The 19020-nt window shown below is 41.6% G+C and overlaps 1 protein-coding gene across 2 annotated transcripts in view; it reads right to left on the bottom strand.

Annotated features, from left to right (window-relative positions):
• ARID1A (AT-rich interaction domain 1A) overlaps positions 1-19020 on the bottom strand; it is a 63030-nt gene that overhangs the window by 25855 nt on the left and 18155 nt on the right. For both annotated transcript variants that reach the window (XM_011357672.2, XM_011357673.2), the window contains exons 2-4: positions 13171-13383; positions 11397-11849; positions 10247-10363 (exon numbers count right to left, since the gene is read on the bottom strand). In XM_011357672.2, coding sequence (XP_011355974.1) covers positions 10247-10363; positions 11397-11849; positions 13171-13383 — 783 coding nt within the window. The remainder of the gene's footprint in view (positions 1-10246; positions 10364-11396; positions 11850-13170; positions 13384-19020) is intronic.

Raw genomic sequence — 19020 nt, 5'->3', positions numbered from 1 at the left:
ATGGCCTTGGGCAAGTCCTTTACCCTTATAGGGCCTTAGGTTCCTCCTATGTAAAGTGGGGGGTAGGAGGGAAAGGTGGTGTTTGTGTCAGTGTGGTAAATATTCTGTGGACTAGCTCCTGCTGTCTCCAGTCTATTATTTTCCTAATTGTAGTTAAAAAGCTGAAAACTACATTTCCCAGAATCCTTTGCAGATGGGTTTGGATACAATTCAGGTTCTACTAATTAGAAGCAGCCTCAAGATTAGATCAAAGTATGGCAGAGACCATACTTCTGTCTCCTTCACTTGTTTCTGCAGGAGCATTTTGGTTTCATCTTCCAGTTAACTGGGTGATGATTCTGGATGCTTCTTGATTCCAGCTTACAGATCCCTGGATAGCAGGTCTAGGGCAATCAACCTGATAGTGGCTCACAAGTAGGAGTTTCCCTGGTGAGTCAAATCTAGGTCTAAGTTCCGTTTCTTAAGGACAAGCCTAGAGGCTGCTCCCTCAATCCTTCTAACAGTTTTATAAGCCCAATTTCCGATATTAAATCCCTCTCTATTAAATATATGTAGGCCTAGGGTTCAGTATAGAAACCGCCCTATTTGACACAGTATTATCAGATGATCCCAAAAAAGTGGTTGTGAAGGAAAGAGAACACAATTATTCATAAAGTATATTCTCTGCTAAGCCAGTGTCTTCTGGGGGAAAATAGGCAAAATGAAGGAGCCTTAGAACATTTGTCCAGGACAACCACCTTCACTCCTTCCCTTTTTACAATTTCCCTGTACCTTCTCCCTCCTACTCTAAGCTGTGAGGAGGTTGAACTGCTCACACAAGATGGAAGGTTGAGTCAGCACAAGCTTTCCTTTTCATTCCTATTTTCTCTAAAAGCTTTTACTCTGCTGAGGATAGCATTACCTGCCCAATCCAAAATAAGTATTACCTGGGCTTCAGAGAGAGTTGGGCTAGAAAGAGTACCAAGTGATTTCCTCAGCAGCAGGAAATATGTGTTTATAAGCTCCAGGTGCAGAAGAAGCAGGGCACACCAGTCCTGACAGCCCTGTGCAGCTAATGAGTGAACGTAAGTTTAGCTTGCACAAAATCCCAGCTTATCCTCTTATACCAATTTTTGGCAACCACTAGCTTCCTATAACAGGGTTTGGGACAAACTAAAAAACAAGGTCAAATCCATGTGGTATGCTTGGGGAGGGATAGGTGCTTCCCAGTCCTCAGTAGGTAACTGACCCCAGGCGCTCTCACACCAGAGGTAAGAGTTTAATAAGTATTCAGAGTGAAGTTGTTCCGAAGAAAACAAAAGGTTCCAGCAAGAGGAATCTGTGTGAGACACATAAGCAGGAAGCAGAGCTGAGCCACCAGTTACTAGAATAGAAACAGGAAATGGGCCCAGGAACAAGCATACAATAATCTGCTGCAAGCAGCACAGGCTCCAGCAGGCACCAGGCAGTATCAGGGCCAGAGTAGCATGACTAAGGTGGAAAAGCGGATTGGCTAGCCCTGCCAGAGAACCAGCTTTCTAGAGAAGGGATGGCTACTTGCAGAGGGTACATGCTGCTCTGAGCAGTCTGGGCAGATATGACAGAAGGAGGTGGGGATTTCCTCTTTTCCTTTTGCAGACTTTGTTAGAGCATCTGGGCTATAATTCAAGGGGAACTAGCACAGATACACAGTCAGATATAAAGAAAACAAGTCATCAACCTCAGAACAGCCTAGCTTCTCTGGGTTCCAAAACTGCTTGTGGCATTTCTGATATTCTTTGAAAATAAGCTATCAAAAACCTAGGCAAAAACCATTGGCCTTGCCTCATTCATTATGATGAAATGTGATGAAAAAGAACACAACGGTATAAAATTAAAATCCTTCAAACATTCTCATTTTTTAAGCCTTTTAAAGATTTGTGTCTACGGCCATGCCACCCTGAATGTGCCCAATCTTGTCTGATCTCCAAAGTTAAGCAGGGTCAGGCCTGGTCTGGTTAGTACTTGGATGGGAGACCACCTAAGAATACCAAGAGCTGTAGATGTTAAAAAAAAAAAGAAAAAAAGAAAAAAATTTGTCACTCCCCGCAAAAAACTAGCCCTCAAGCTCAGGTAGGTAACAAGAACCTAGGTGCTACTCAACAAACGTTTACTGAGTATCTCCCTGATGCAGGTGTCAGATACAGACCTAAGTTCTCAAGCAGAGGTACCAGCATAATGCCACCATGAAGAAACTGTTTGAAGAAAATGGGGAAGGAGTCCCAAGAGAAGGTATTTATTTCAGCTAGGTTTTGAAGCCAAAGTAGAAGTTTTCTGGGCATTAAAAAAGAGAATTGGCTGGGACAGGGAGTGAAGGGAGGATAATCCACAATGACAACTTAAGGAAAAGAAAATAGCAGGAAGGACCAGGAGTTGAAGGAGCTTAAGGTATACCTGTGTGGCTGGAGATGTGGATGGCCACGCAATGGGGTCTGGACTGTGGGAATGGTATGCAAGGGTCCCCAAACCACTCAAAATACAACTGATGGTGGTCTCCCAATCCCATTCCCCCACACTCAGAGATTATTTAAACTTTACTAGACATAGTCGATAAAATTAATTGCATTCCAAAGTCCCCAGATTTGAAAACTTTACACTCAGCTCTCAGGGTCTAAGTTCTTGCTTCTAAATTCTTAGACAAATGATCACCTGGGGATCTTGCTAACAGTGTTGGATTCTATAAAGCTGGGGTGGGGCCCGAGAATCTGCTTTTCTAGCAAGCTCACAGGTGATGTCTGTGCTACTAGATAATGGACCACATTTTTTTCAGAACATGGATATAACTGATTAAAGTTAGCCTGAGGACACTGTGTTCTAAGAAAGGCACAGAACAGGGCTTGTTCCCATCCAACACAAGAGAAACGAAAGAACCAAACTCTTGTCAACTTTCCATTGTTTGGGGTAATTTCCTAGTTGGTTAGTTCCTCTAGCAGGCCTGTCCTATGGATCTAGCCTTCTTCTCTTTCCCATCTCTTCTTATCCCTCAGCTGCCCTTTTCACAACTCATCTGTGTCTCCATCACAAGGAGATCTGGGAAAACAAAAGTGAAATGGAAATCCATTTAAACTCCTTTTAGGACAAGTCTAATTAAATGCTAAATAGCAAAGAGGTTGAGGCTTTTGGCTAAACATGAAGAGAAGATCAATGGACCAACTCTTTCTTCTGCTAGGTGGGAGGCTACAGGAAGTATCTGATATCAGACAGAACTAGATTCAAATCCTGGTTCTGACCCTTATAGTTTCTTCTTATGTAAAACAGGAGTGATTACTCAGTACATTTCAATTCCTGCCCTTCTAGGAGGATTGATGTAGTCTGTAGCTCCTTTCCTGGCCTCACTCCTGCCCTCTAAGATTCAGATTCTACAGGAACAACATAGTTCTCTCTCATTTCCACTTTCCAGATCCCTGTAACCCAAACTCTCAGGGTCTGAGAACATCACAGTAGTAAAACACTGCTATTAGCTACTATGTTTTAAGCGAAATCTAAAGAAGGGCTTGGAAAACAAAGTCATAAAAGAATATCTATAATTTAACAGACATTAAAAATCTTAATCTTGTTCTCCACCTCACTCCTGGCATCAATAACCTCTACTCCTACCAAACAGAGGAAATAAGTATGATCTAGATCTTCAACAGCAGCCTCTAGGACTTTTTCAGTTAAGTTCATAGTGTCCCTTATAAGAGTGGTCCCCAACCTTTTTTTGCACCAGGGACCGGTGCTCCTAGCACTGGGAGTTGCTGCAAACAGATGAAGCTTCACTCGCTCACCAGCCCGCCGCTCACATCCTGCTGTGTGGCCCGGTTCCTAACGGGCCATGGACCAATATCGGTCTGTGGGCCAAGGGTTGGGGATTCCTGCCTTATAACTCAGTGAGTGGCCTTGATTCCTTTCTCTCCTGACTCCTGAAAGATGCACCCATTTATACTCTAATATTCTGCCATCATCTTCACCCTGCTATCTACCTGCCTTATACATATGCAGGTATTGCAATGAAGCTGAAGGCATTTGGGCCGACTCAGCTGCCTCCTCCTACAATGCCTTTCAAGAGTGCTTTTAATCTTGACACCTTTCCCTTGCTGTTTCATTTCCTCCAGTCCTCAGAAATCAGGTTCTCTCTTTACCTAAGAAGGATTCCAGTAACCTGCTTCATGAAAACCCAACTTTATATTTCTTGAAATATAAATCTGATGTGGCTATATTCTTCCCTTGCTTGGTTTCCAAAAACATGACACAATCCTGGTCCTCCTTCAATCTCTCCACCTATATGCTGGAGTGCTTCTACATGGTAACTGCAGGCATTGTCCCAGGCCTCCATCTGGCTCATCTCTCCATACTCCATGGCCTGGGAGGCTTGCGCATTTCATGGTTTAACTATTAACTACTATACAGACAACTCTCAAGCTCTATTCGGACTCAACTCTTGACTCAAATTTCAGTCTCCTATATCTAACTAGTAACTAAACATTTGTTTTTAGATATCTCACTAAAGGGAACTTCTCGAAAATGAGTCTTCCTATTTATCTTTCTATTTCTGTCAATGAGATTTCTCTCTTTTCCCCACCAGCCAATCAAGATTATTAAATTTTCTACCTGATAGAGTCTACTTATACTCAGTTTTGTAGATTCTTTCCTGCACATCTCATGACTAGGACTATGTAGCTATGCAAATGAGACAGAGGTGTAGAACTCCATATATCTTGCCAGAAGTATTTCAACGGTTTAACATATCCCCTTTCAGACTCTCCCCCTTTTCAAACCATAGTACACAACAATAGGTTGTTTTTGTAAAACATTAGTTTTATCATGTTGTAAGATCAAATCCAAATGCCTTGCTATTGTCAGCCCATCAGGGCCCTAACCCATGATCTAGTTTTCCTGCCTGTCACTCCCCACTCCAAGAAGCTTGATCCTGACCAGCCCCCCAAACATCATCTATATTGCACTCCACCCCCACTTGGCCTCTGTTCAGGCTGTACTTCTCCCTTCCAACCACCCAAGTACATCCATACATAGCTCACTCTTAAATTTCTGCCATGTCTTCCCTCAACTATTTATACATAAATGGATCACTGACTTCATCAAACTCTGATAGCACTCTGTAACATTCAGGTGCACATTCTTCTATTTATTTCACTAATGAAACAGAGGAGGATCCTTGAGAGTAGCGACCATGTCATGTTCAAAAGCACAGATTTAAGGGTTCAGGTTACCTCAGAAGTCACCAAAGTCCAACCCTTGTCTAAAGCCTACTTGCATTCTATATAACATCCACAGCAAACAGTACACAAAGCTTTACTCCAAGGACAGGGAGCCTACCCACTCAAAAAATTTTTTTTTAAATATCCTCATCCTCCAGATTACAAAAGAACTTGTATGTCACCCTTGAACTTAAACCTATAGGCAACAGGTAGCGAGGGCTTTTAAAGCAGTAAAGTTAATTGCCAGGTTTGATGTTTTAAGATGATCACTCTGGTAATTATGTTGAGGACAGACTCAGAAGGAAAAGAAACAACAGTCAGGAGACTGTGGCACAACACGAGGTGAGAGATAACAGGGGCCTGAAAAAAAGGCAGTGGGGAAGGACGGAGGAAAGCAGATTCAAAAGCTATTACTGAGGTAGACTAGGATTTGGTGACCAACTTATGGAAGGGATACAGTAATGGTCGCCAGAGAAGAAGTCTCCCAGGGAGATGCTGACAGTGCAAAGGATGCCTTAACTCAAGAATAAACTGCACTGAGGCCGCAGCTGCAGGTCGTCGTTCTCTCTCAAGTCTCTTCTTTCCATCATTTTCAACCGACAGTCTTTCCTCCAGATCATCAAGAGACAAACTATGGTGCAAGTCACTACCATTATTTAAGTTACCACTGGCTTCCTAGTCTGGTAATTTTTTGCTTCCCTTTTCAAAGGACTACCTAATCTCACTGTTATTCAAATATGGTATCCACAACTTCAGCACCACCTGAGACCTTGCTGGAAATTCCTGTGTCCCAGCACACATCTACTGAGTCAGAATCTCTCTGCCTAGAGGTCAGTATGTTTTAATTAATCTCCAGATGATTTTTAACACATGCTAAAGTTTGAGAAACACAAATTTAGCTGACCTCTCCAGATCAGGACTTTCACTCCTATATCCATTTTCTACCACTGAATGGAAACCCTATCCTAGGTATACTTTTAAGGCTAAAATGTAAGTTTACAAATGTGCCTCAGTAGGAAAATTTGGGAAGCATTCATTTTTCTATGAAAACCATACACTTGACTTGGAAGACTCACTTAAATAGAAGCTTTTAAAGATGCAACTCCAGGTCATTCTCAAAAAATGACTATGATAATGAAATCATATACCAATTTTCAGAGTCCCTTAGAGATTTTGCCCCAAAAGAAAGAAAATTAAAGAGTTAATGAAACACCTGGAGATTTGCTCACCCATCCCTTACAAGAAGTTATAAGGTATAGTGGTAGCTGTTTTACAAGATAGATGTCAAATCCTAATCTTGACTTTTTCCTAAGCCACTGTTAGGAAGTACAAATAAATCAATCTATCCTAAAATGGAGTTTAGGCCTTCCCATAACAGTCTGTGATATCTGCCTTGCCCTAGCAGTGAAAATGACAATCTAGTAATATGGTCATGCTGTCCCATCAGAAAAACTTTCTAGATGAGTAATGTAATGAATACTGCTCAGGTTCATTAGTTCAATGAGTCAGAGCCTACTAGATACCAGGCACTACACTGGCAATGAGCAAGACAGAGCAAGTAAGCCCTCACTGAGCTTGCATTAAATAATGTGAAATTACACTTGAGATAAGCATTGATAAAAAGCATGGGTATTAAGATAGTCTATTATAGCAAAGGAACCTGACATAGTTTGGACTAGTGAATCTTTGCCGGGGCTGCAAATCAGAATCACCAGGGACAGCTTCTAACATACCAAAGCCCAAGCCCCACCCCAAATCAAACCAATCAGAACTTTGTAAACCCTGGTTGTTGATTTTAAAAATCATTCTCTCCCTAGGTAATTATAACATGCAGCCAAGGTAGAGAACCGCTGGTCTTGAGAGTCATGTGACAGGTGTTGGGGGTACAGCAGCAAATAATATAGTATCTGCTCTCCAGGAGCTTACCATCTTGTAGAAGAGACCCACGTAAGTGGAAGTGTCAGTAAAATCCTCTGGCAATATGGAGCAAAGAAACCTCACATATAAGAGAGTGCTTCTCTGGGTCTAAAGATATGTGAGCCCAGAGGGCTATATAAGGTGTTTTCACCTATGTCAGCAAGATTTGGTTTCTAAACATGAGTACTCAGACACTGAATTATTCTTTGTACTTTTTTATATGTCTTAAATATTGCAGGTTTTAATAAAATAAAAATTGCCTTTAGTCAGTGAAGGCATCATAGAAGTAACTTAAGCTATTATTGAGGAAGGAGTTTTATGAGGAAATGATTTTGAAGATGTATTCTGAAATATGAACTGGAGTGGTTCAAAGGAAAAGTATACTGGGCAAAGAGAAAAGTGTGTGCAAAGGTCTAGAAGTAGAAAAAAAGCATGGGGCCTTAGAGAAACAGAAAGCTGAGGGCAAAGCAGAAAGCAAAAAAGGATGAACTAGAGGTTCTCAAAGTGCCATTCCTAGCAGCATCAAGGAATCTGTTAGAAATGCAAATTCTCAGGTCTCACTCCTGGCCTAGTGAGTCAGAAAGTGGAGCAGTAGGGGCAGGGGAGGAGGGGAGAACAGCCTAGGTAATATTAAGGATTTAAGATTTTATTCCAAGATTAATGAAAAATAATTGAGAGATTTTAAATAGAGGTATAACATAATCAGGATAATAGCGGCTAAATAGTTTGGCATTAATAGTTGAGCAAAAACTCTTCAAAATCTAATTTTTGTAATAATCAGGATCAGAAACCATACAGAGTCTTTAAATCAAGGGTCTCGCAATGCATTTAGGGCTAAGTGGTAAGGTGAATGAATGAATGAATGAATGAAGAGGGGGATGTGGAAACTGGAGGACCCGCCCTCTAGTCAGCCTAGCACCTGCTCTAGAGCCAAACACAAGTCCGTGTTTGAGAGAAGGAATACACAGGCAAACCTCAGGATCCTTTTACAGAGCTGCTCAAAAAAGGAGAGGGCCCTTTGTAGGGAATCTTGACTTCTTCTCTCTTCAGAAGTATCTGTTTCCCAGCCTGGCTAGGCGAATCTGGCATCAAACCAAAATTTCAAAGAAAAATCACCTTTTGTTTCTTGGTCCAAGCAGCAAAAGGATAAAAAGCAATTCAACAAACAAGATGCCAATAATCTAGCCAGCTGACCTCCCACATGGAGCTTCTACCACAGAGCAAATGACCCATTTGGATGAATCTATAGTAGAAGCCTGAACTTGGGAATGCTCCTTGTGATAGGCGGCCCAGGAACAACCCTCCCTTGGGTCCAAGAAGCTGCCAGCATCTTCACTTCAGTAGGTCAAATCAGAAGCTTTTAAATCCAATAGTACAAGGCTCTCAAGCCCTTAGAAAACATGTAATGTGTTTGTATGCTAGGCTTCTCAAGACTAAAAAATACCAACTATAGTTCTGTCAAAGGGTCACTAGTAGGAAGCAACAACTTTCTGATGGGTTACCAACTTATAGCACTGGCAGAAATCCATCAATTTGGGTTCTTGCCACAATAGCACCTCACTCGGATTTAGCCACAGACCATAGATGACGAGGGAGTGGTCACACATTTCTGACTGAATCAGGTTAAAAAGCACATTCCAGTGAAGGTCAGCATGCAGAAAAGGATTGCAACACACATTAATGAGAAGGGAACAAAGGGAAATTACTTTATTCAGACACTTCCTCCCCCAATTTCTCAGCTGAGAAAGTCAACAGTCTCAAAAGTCCAATCTGACTGTGGCTATTCATCCTGGCTGCGAAGCCATAACAGGTGTAGAGGGACTCCACAGCCCTTGCTCTACGAAGGTTATGGCTCAGAGATTTTAAGGAGAAACTAGGAGAGGCTTCATGACGAAGAAAGTTTCTGCCTCCTACCTATTCCTTAAAGATCCAGAAACCATTTTCTCCCAAGTGAGAAGAACTAAAGAGACAGCTTTCAATTCCAAGCACAATCACAATTTTAAGACTCTTGCCTATGCATGTGTGGATGAATTTCTACTTCCTAACTGAAACAGGATTTGTAATGGAGGGTTTGCTACCTACTGTCTTACTAGATTTCAGAGCAGCTCATCTTATTCATGTGCCCAGGAGATTAATTTTCAGAATCTGAGTGACTTGCCACATGTAGTGGCAGAGCTAAGACTAAGAGTAAAAATGTTCCCAAACCAGCCTACTATTAAATAGTTGGTGCAAACTGCCTTTCAAGTATCAAGTACAGTGCTTATGCCCTGGGAGATGATGATGGTAATAAGTAAAATTTATGAAATGCCTACAATGTACCAGTACCCTCTCTATATTAACCTCTTAAATGTTAATAATAACCCCCATGAGGTGGGTACTTTTAGGTTCATTTTACAGATGTGAAAACTAAGGCATGGGGAGGTTAAGCGACTTGCTCAAGGCTCAGAGTTAGTGGCAGTGTCAAAATGCAGACCCAGAAGATCTAACTCTAGAGCCCAAGCTCTTAATCAACAGACTATACCGCCTTCCTCAGGATACAGTCAGTCCATTCCATACACACTAATCAAGCATCTGGGCAGCAAGCACTCTACTAGACAAAAGCACCTATTCACACAAAACACCCACCAGAAAAACTGCTTTTATTCTGCCCATGCTCAGTGTGATGATCCATGCTGAATGTATCCCAGAGACTGCCTCTCTTCGCTAAACACTAAGACAAAAACCTAAAACCTAAGCCCTTGATAGTAAGGTAAACAAAGAAACCCACAGACTTCTCTTAACTTTGATGGAGAGTAGATAGTGCTTCTTCCAACATCTCCATTCTTCTCTATCCCTCACCCAGGTCCATGCCTGTAAGCCCAAGATTTAAAAACGAAAACAAAACAAAACAAAACTCTAAACAGAGATCACAAACCTACTTCCTAGGAAGGAAGTCAAAACAGTCACTCTACAAGGTCAGTCCATAAATTCCTATTCAGAAAGTTGAACCTGGATTCAAGGACTAGCTCATTGTTCATTTAGCTTAATATCATCAAAACATCCAATCAGAAACCGGTTTTCTTTGCTTTCCTCTCTGCCCCCATCATCTTGTGGAGGGTGGCAGGAATACTCACAGGCAAGCTTGAGGGTCTTGACTGAAGACTCAAGTTCATATCTTCTTGCCCTCCTTTACTGGAGGTCATTGAGGGAGTTGAGGATGCCTGAGACCCAAATGAATCTTGAGATAGCTCCTAAAACAAGAAAAACAAAAGCTGTGAAGGCCTAAACCAGGCGAACTTTATTCATGGTGAAAGGGCTACAGGACTCTCTCACATAGGGGAAGCTGGGTGCAATGAACTGCCCAATTGTGCACAATATCATCTGAAGGCAGAAAAATACAAGGTGTGGATCTCCAGAAAGAATGTCTACAGTGGATATGACTCTTTCTCACGACACTATTGACCATTTATTATCTATCACTCCTTGGGGTTAAATGCTAAAGTCTGTGTAACTACAAGTTATACCTATCAAGGAATGAGACCAGTTGATTTAAAAAACAACAGAAAACTCATGCTAAAACCTTTGCATTAAAATGACTATCATTTCCTTCAAAGACATCACCTTGGGATGAGATATTTTTCCAACAATGCCACCAATGCACAAAATCTTTAGTGGATCTGTGTCATCATTCAGTCATTTCTCCTCTTTTTGTTCTTTAAAGAATAAAGCCCAAATTGTTATTTTTAGCCTTCATCATCTACCTTGTTCACAGACATGGCTACAAATGAATTTTAGCTATTTCCAAAAATCATATCCACCCTCAAAAAATAAAAGGATTTGCCACCACTGAGAATAGCCTGAAGGGATCTAAAATATTTTGAGCACTAGCAGAATGATATGGCAGCCAGAACGAATGTACAGTACAGCCTCCTAAAATGATTGCTTAAAAAAAAAAAAAAAAAAAAAAGACCAAACTTACTTGGATGCTCAAGTTCTGAATGCTAGTTAAAAAAAAAAAAATTAGTCCTATTATCTTCAATTTATCTGTCTATGCAACTTTCCATTACCCTATTTCTTTATCAGTAAAGAGAGCTACAGGTTTTTATGCAGTTAAGGTTATATCTTTATTAGTTCGATCAATCTAGTTAGCATGTTTACCTAGAATTTAATTGGTTTTTAAGTGCACTTTAGAGAACCAATTTGTATGGCAAAGTTCTTATGACACCAACCACCAAGCTGTCTGTGGTCACATGTAGGGAAGGGAAAGAGGCAGAAGCATCTTACCTGTGGTGGAGGGAAGCGTTGCTGGGAATAGGCAGTTTGCTGTGACTGCTGAGACTGGGGCTGAGGGTATGCAGCCTGCTGGGAGAGCGTCGAGGATGCTGGCTGCTGAGGTTGCTGCTGCTGGTAGGGAGACTGCGCCTGTGGCTGTGAGTAGGGGGGCTGGCTCTGGGGATGCTGCTGGGTTGTAGACTGCTGAGAGGGGTACGGAGTTGGAGACTGTTGATGTGGAGGCTGTGATGGCTGCTGGGAATATGGAGGCTGAGCGGACTGGAGCTGTGGTGGCTGAGACTGTTGCTGCTGCTGATATGAAGGTTGGGCATGAGGGGTCTGGGATGGTGGTTGCTGGGAGTAGGGTGGCTGCTGCTGCTGGGGGTGAGGACTTTGCTGGTTGTAATATGGAGTCTGGCCCTGCTGACCATATCCGCTGGGGCCTTGTTGTCCATAAGGAGGAATCTGTAGGAAAGGAAAGGATACTTTTAAGCAGTGACTCTTCTGGATGAAGAAAGGTGAGATATTCTGTCAAAAGCTATGCCCTGAGGATGGGTATAGAAAGTAGGCAAGCCAAGCCTTACACTTGGAAAGCCGAAGGTTTTTCTACCATCCTTGTCTACACTGAGCCAGGAAGGAGAGCCAAGCTGGGTTACTAGTTGGTTTGTTTACAAGTAGACTGCATTCATCCACAGAAAATTTATAATATTTAATATCTGGGCAACTCGTAAAAGTTCAAGAGCAGCTGTTTTCACCAATGAGCCTACTCTTTTTTTTTTTTTTTTTTTTTAATCACAGCCTAGACTGTTTTTATAAGCACTAGGAATCTATATCCTAGTCACAATGAATAGTCAACAGCAGCTTGGCTCAGCCAACTGAAAATCTAGGGTTTAGTAATCCAGACAGTGTGCAAATCACTAAGCTATTCTGGTTCTCTTTTTCATTTAATCCTCATTCAAAAATATTTGAGAGCCTACTTGCTTACTTGTACCAGGCACTGTCCTAGGCACTGGAAATACATTTGTTAAGTAGGCAAAAACTAAACAACAATAACAAAAAAACATCAGCAACAATATCCACCCCATCTCTCCATTTTCTGATTGACAAAAAAGTGACAGTATTCCATCTTTTATATTTAAAGGCATATTTTGCTTAAAAGTTTTAAAGTAAATTTAGGTTTTATATTTGTCCCTCACCATTATCAATATGAATATCACTAAATATAAATGGTAGAAAAAGCTATCAAAACAAAAAATGACAATAAAAAGATAATGGTGCAGATGGCCAAACAAAAGGAGGGAAATCTTAACATTTGTAATGGCACTGTTAACACCTTCACTGTTCAATTTTCCCTTTTTCTTCTACCACCAGTTCCTCCTAAACATTCATTTTGAACCAGACAGCTATATGTTGAAAGCTTTGAGAAAGGTGAAAGGCCTCTTCCGTCCCCAGGGTACATGTTATGAATGGTTTTTCTTGCTAGCAGTAGACAGGTGCTCAGCCACTGCCTTTCTTTCCACCACCTCCAGAGATTACCACTCATGAGTACAAGCAGGCCAGCCAGGTCAAAGACAAGATATGTACAACCTGTGGCCAGGGACCAGTTAGTTTTCCTTCGAGCACACCTGGGATGGTGCCTACAATCTTGGCCTTGTAAGCAGAATGCTGTAACTAACTAAGTCAGTTGGCCTATCCTTTCAAGAGGTTCAGAAGCCAAAGCACATTCTGATTCTATAGCTCAAGACCAGATTGCAGACAGATTAAGGCTTAAGGTAATCAGAGTCACCTGCTGTGCATAAGAGAGGCCGCCCATGGTATTCTGTGCCCGGCCCTGCATGGTCATAGGGTACCGCTGTGGGGTCTGGGACCCATATGGCTGTCCTGGGTACCCATGTCCTTGCTGCGGTCCTGATGGAGGTCCCTGTTGTTGCGAGTATGGGTTAGTTCCACCATATGGCTGAGGTCTCATCTTGCCCATCTGATCCATAGGACTGGATGGCTACAAAATAAAGAGCATCTCATTAACCTGAAGCTTTTGTGGCCTCGGGCCAATATGAACATAAACCCAAGCATACAGGTCTATATGCCACATAGGAAAACAGTTACTATGAAAAAGTAATGATATAGACCTTGTAACCATTGGGCAAGTCATTTAATCTTCCTCAGAACCTTGATTTTATCACATGTGAAATGAAAATACCACCAGTTTGTGACATTATCTTGTAAACTATTTACTACTAAGTGTGGTACTACTCAAGATCCAAGGGACAGGTCAGGTGTGGAGCAATGACTATATACTCTATGGTGTAGAAAATCAGGACAAAGGCCTTGCAGTTGGGAGAGGATGGTGCTGCTATACAATGCCATGACCATGTTCAACACCAAAACTGTTGCTTCAATAGTGTGGCTGGTAATTCAAACGCATAAGCATCTAGATGTTTCTATCCTTTAAACAGGAATATTTTTTCCTTGCACATCTCTAGCTTGTATGCACTACGGTATGAGCATTGATATTTATGCTTTCTTCCAAATGGGTGACATGGCTAAGTTACAGTTGTTGAGGGAACCATGACTTTAGATTTTAGAGCCTTGTGCATCTCAACTGAAAAGTTCATCTCCTTTAATATTCAAGAGTTATTTGAATTTTTTTTATTTACTTTTAATTAAATTCAAATAACCAAATTTTATTTACTTTTAATTAAATTCAAATATTCAAGGAGGATAGAACTTTAGTCTCTTTAAAGAATAAGATGCAGAAGTATAGCATAGCACCAATAATAAAAGTTCAAAGTCCAATTCACAGGTATTTAAGCTTGTATTCACAGCTACAAACATAGATTTCTTTCAGCTCTTTGTGGAGCAAAAGGTTCACTGAGCTCGTTCACATCTTAGCATAACTTTATCCTGGAGCCCCAGCACACTTTTCCCTGCCAGAGATGCCTACCTATATCTATTGGTGGTATGGACAGAAGTGGGGAGTTTCTCAAAGCACCTTAAATAGAGACATCCAAGTTGGAGAGAAGGCCTGAACCTGACATAAAACTTGAAAACTGAATCTGAAAATGGGGGGTGGGGAGTAGATATTAATACTCTGGGCTTGAATATCATTAATTCTCAAGTTAAGAAGTTCAGTGGTTCTCAAACTTTAGGATGCAACGAAATCACCTGGAGGGCTTGTTAAACCACATATGCTGGGACCCACCCCCAGAGTCTGATTCTGTAAGTTCAGGGTCAGGTCTAGGGTATGCATTTCTAACGGTTCCCAGGAGATGCTGATGCTGTTATTCCATAATTAATAAATTATAACTTAAAGTTTGTAAGATCTTAAAAATAATAATAAAAACTCCTCCGAAATAAGGAGAAGTAGTCAAACAATTAGCTCTCTGTACATGTCTTTTTGTTTTTTGGTAGGCCAGTACTGGTCTGTGGCCTGGGGGTTGGGGACCCCTGATCTAGAGAAACACTACTCAATAAAATTTTCTGGGATGTATGACTCTTAAGTATTCAAAATATAGCTACTGTGACTGAGAAACTGAATTATTTTTATTTACTTTTAATTAAATTCAAATAACCATATGTAGCTAGTGGCTATCATACTGGACCACACAGTTCTAGAACAATGCTCGCAAGTCATTTTCATCTCTCTCTGCTCAACAATAGCTCCAAACTTCCTACCTACTTCCTACTGTACACATCTTATACGGTATCACACTGAAAGACCAAAGAGCATAGTAAATTGGATTCAAATCCTAATTCTATCACTGACTTTGAACATAACAATTTTTAATCTAAAATACACATAACACACTTCACACAGTGCCTGGCATTTAAATGCCCAATAAATAGTAACTATTATCAATAACAACAAAAATAGTGCTTCTGCCTGACTCTAAAGCCCCCCACAGCATGCTACAGTTCTACATATTTTGTCTCATGCCAAAGTTCCCCACACACAGTACATGCCCAGTTCTACGCAGTGGTACCCTGTCCTACTCCCTTGATAACAATGGCTTCCACTAGCAGAAACTCAATCCTTCAACATGAAGCCACTCCCTACTTCAGCACACTCTGATCTGTCACATTTCTAAATGTCCTAGGGTAAATTCAGTCAGAATCGTAAGGTTTAGCACTTAGCTGTCCAGCAACTGACTGCATCTCTCAAGACTAAGTTCTGGGAAGCCAGAGATCAGGTCTTTTATTTTTGAAGTTCCCTCAAAGACCCCAAGTGTAGAGCTAGGGCTCAGTAATGTCAATGTGCCAGGCTGTCTTACTACAATAAGTGGGTAGGGGATACTATGGGGAGAAAGCCCAAATCAGTACAGAATAGAGAATACAGTCATTAATATTTTAATAACTATGTATAGTGCCAGGTGGGTACTAATCAGTGGAATCTCTCTGTCAATTATATAAATGTCTAACCACTATGCTGTACACCTGAAACTAATGTCAACTGCAATTGAAAAATAAAATTGAGACTAAAAAGAATTGTAAAAAGTCATTATTATGAAATATAGGAATTAAACTCCAAAAGAATTTGTTGTAGCGTAAATATTGTGCCTACCACTGAGGTTAAATCATTTTTGAAATAGGAGTAAAGAAGATTTCCTATAATTCCGTAAGAAATATATTCAAATAGCATTAAAATACAAAAAAAGAAAAGAAGTCCATATAAACCATCTAGCCATAGGGTCAGGGGCACACCCCAAACCAGGTTATGACTTTGAGGGCAGGGAAAAGAGTGAATTGAACAGAAAGAGAAGAGGGGAGGGTAAAATAAACAGCCAAGGGAGAACAAGCACACTTTTGAGAAGAATCTTAGTGCCATCCTATACCAGAGAGGTCTTCAAACTGTATAGGTACCCCCAGACACCCTGCTTAAAAACAAAAGGCTACAGGCAAGTTGCCTTTTCCTCCTTCATAGCAGGAAAACTGCACTCCCAATCGGGGACAGCTACTTACACGGGGGCTAGTTAATAAAGGGTTTAATGAGCTTTCTGTCCACTTTAGGAAATATCTGCAGGCCAAAAATAAACATAACTCAAAGAAATTCTTATTCTAAAAAGAAAATTAAGACATTTCCCTTTCCTGAACATCAGATTTATGACCCCCTCCCTTTACCAAAAGGTTAGAATCAACAGAATATGCAGCTTAGCAAACTAAAATATATTTGGACTCCAACAATCAGATTACTCTGTTCTCATGTCAAACACCTGCTCATATCAGAAGGGGAGGTGGGCAGGGACCTATCTCACACTTCTGACATTTAAAACCATTGTGAAAGATTTGTAATTTGCAGCTACAGATGAAATGCCATCTTCAAATCTCTCCATAATAGAGAATGGGCCTTAAATCTTCACTAATCAGTTTATTCGAAAGTAGCAATTTCCGACCAGAAAAATCCCTACTACACACAAGATATAAAAGTCAGTATCAGTAATCTGCAGGCACCAAGGAAAAGGCAACGGATGGGAAATACCAAATCCTGGCTGCAAAGAGTCAGAGATTCCTCTCTGGGAAAGACAGAGAGGAAATCCTTTCAATGGGAAACCACAGGCATAGATTACTGTGATTATACTTCAAAAGCAAAGGCTCTGCCATAAAGACACATAATTGAGAGGGAAATGCTGCCCCTGTGATCAGGGAAGTGGGGCCCCCTGCTATATACTCTCCCGCATTCATTAAAAAAATAATAATAAAAATAAAAAAGGGCAAGAGCCACGAGCAAACCCCCCCTCCTATCTCTATCCACCACTTTATCTCTTTCCAGATCACTGGCTGTGTTACAAACTGCCTGCCAAATGAAATGCATCAAAAGATGCAGTTTAGGGGCATCAAAAGCAAAGATGTCTAGCAAGCTGGTCCCTCTGAATGTATTCAGAACAGTTTGCAGACTAACCGCCTGCACAGTGTTTCCCTGTTCCAAGCAAATGGAATTAAAAGCCCCTCCAGACCCGTGCCCTAATGGAATTCCTTACAACTTCTCATTGAACCAAGGAAAGCTTAACGATCCTCGGGTTGCTGAGATAAAACAGAATGGACTTCAAATTCTCCAACTCCTGACTATGACTAATGATTGAGAAGAGAGTGGAGAAGGGGCCAGGGACTCAAACTGCCCAGCAGAAAGCTACTTTCACCAAAATGCACCACACCATGGGGCAGTCCATCAGGAGAAAGAAATCTCTGAATTTTCTTGAAGTACAAGTCTAACTAAAGAAAGCTCCAGGCTTCGGTCTCAATACGAAGATAGAGAAAAGAAGTGACCAGGCAGCAATAGGAAGGAGTCAAGATTTGAACTGACAAGGACTTGAGTAGAGAAGGATGGGCCAGGGCTGCTGAAAAGGTGTCCACCAGAAAGAAGTCTTGATTATCACTTGTTCTGTCACCCTAAATGCCACCTAGTTGGGGCCACTAAAAACCTAGAGCCATAATCTTGGATTTCAGACATTTACACATTACTCCTTACTCTTTGTGCTTTCCATTTATTCCTGGCCAGATTTGTTGTATGACTTTTAATAATAACAATTTTTTTAAAAAGCATCCCTGGCTCTTTAACCGAAAGAACCCCCTAATTGATTCCCACAGTAATTAACCTGCATTTTACCTCAGAGAGCGGTAGTTAAGGAAGTCGGCACTGCTATTTATAACTCATCTCAAATTGAGGGCAGACTGCCTAAAATCTAACACATCCCAGCTGTACTCCTGTTTGAACTGGGGCCAAGGGAATTTTTTAAAGCAATCTTGGCACCGAATGAATGACACCAACAGTATGAGAGCGCGAGCGGTTGTGTTGTGGTGACGTAGCACTGGAGGTGGAATGGGAGGGGGCCAGTGTACTGTGATCCCTCTCGTGCACGCCTGCTGCTTGCTGAGTCCCAGTACAGTAAGCTGGGAACCGCCCACTGAGAGCCAAACACAGGAAAAGGCTTTTCCTGTGGAACGCCTTGAAGTGAGAAACACATGGCTAATCTGCATAAATGAGAAGCCACACCGCCCCTGCCAGGAAGGTTAGTGCTCGTAATCTCTGGCCATGAAGCTGGCTGCCTGGGAGGACTTGGACTGGCGCCTGATAACCCAGAAAGAGCGGAGAGAACAGATGGGTAAGGACCCCAGCAGAAAACAGCCCCGGGTCACGTGACTCGCCACATGGCCCCGACAGCACAAACTATTGTTTGGCTGCGGAGCTCCCATACAAAGGCACCCGGCCTTGGCTTCCTGTGATTACAGGGACAGGCGGCAGCTGTTGATCCAGTTCCCGTACTGGACCCTCCCCTGTTTAGGAGCATTCCAGGCAGGAACAAAAAAGTTAAGGCCTCTTCCAACCAACGTGCTAGCTCCACCATGCTAGCTCCACGTGGCTCCACTCATTTCTTAGTATGGACAGAGCAGACTTCCAGAAAAACCACCCCTTGTACCCTGATACACATAAGTTGACCAGAGTAAATTATTCTCATCATGCCCAGCCCCCAGCCACACAAAAATTTGTATTCAATGCCCCCTCATCCAGTCTTTTCACACTCCTCCAGTATTTCATGACTTTGAAGATTGGTCAAGGGCCCTTACCCTAACTGAGGTGAAACTGCCCAGAAAATTGCTTGTTTGGTTCTATCCCCAGACCCTGCCTTCTAAAACAAGGAGA

Source organism: Pteropus vampyrus, unplaced genomic scaffold (genome assembly GCF_000151845.1).
Source record: "Pteropus vampyrus isolate Shadow unplaced genomic scaffold, Pvam_2.0 Scaffold36, whole genome shotgun sequence".
NCBI classification, from domain to species: domain Eukaryota; kingdom Metazoa; phylum Chordata; class Mammalia; order Chiroptera; family Pteropodidae; genus Pteropus; species Pteropus vampyrus.
The sequence above is the reverse complement of the archived record's forward strand: the minus strand, read 5'-3'. Positions and strand labels throughout refer to the sequence as shown.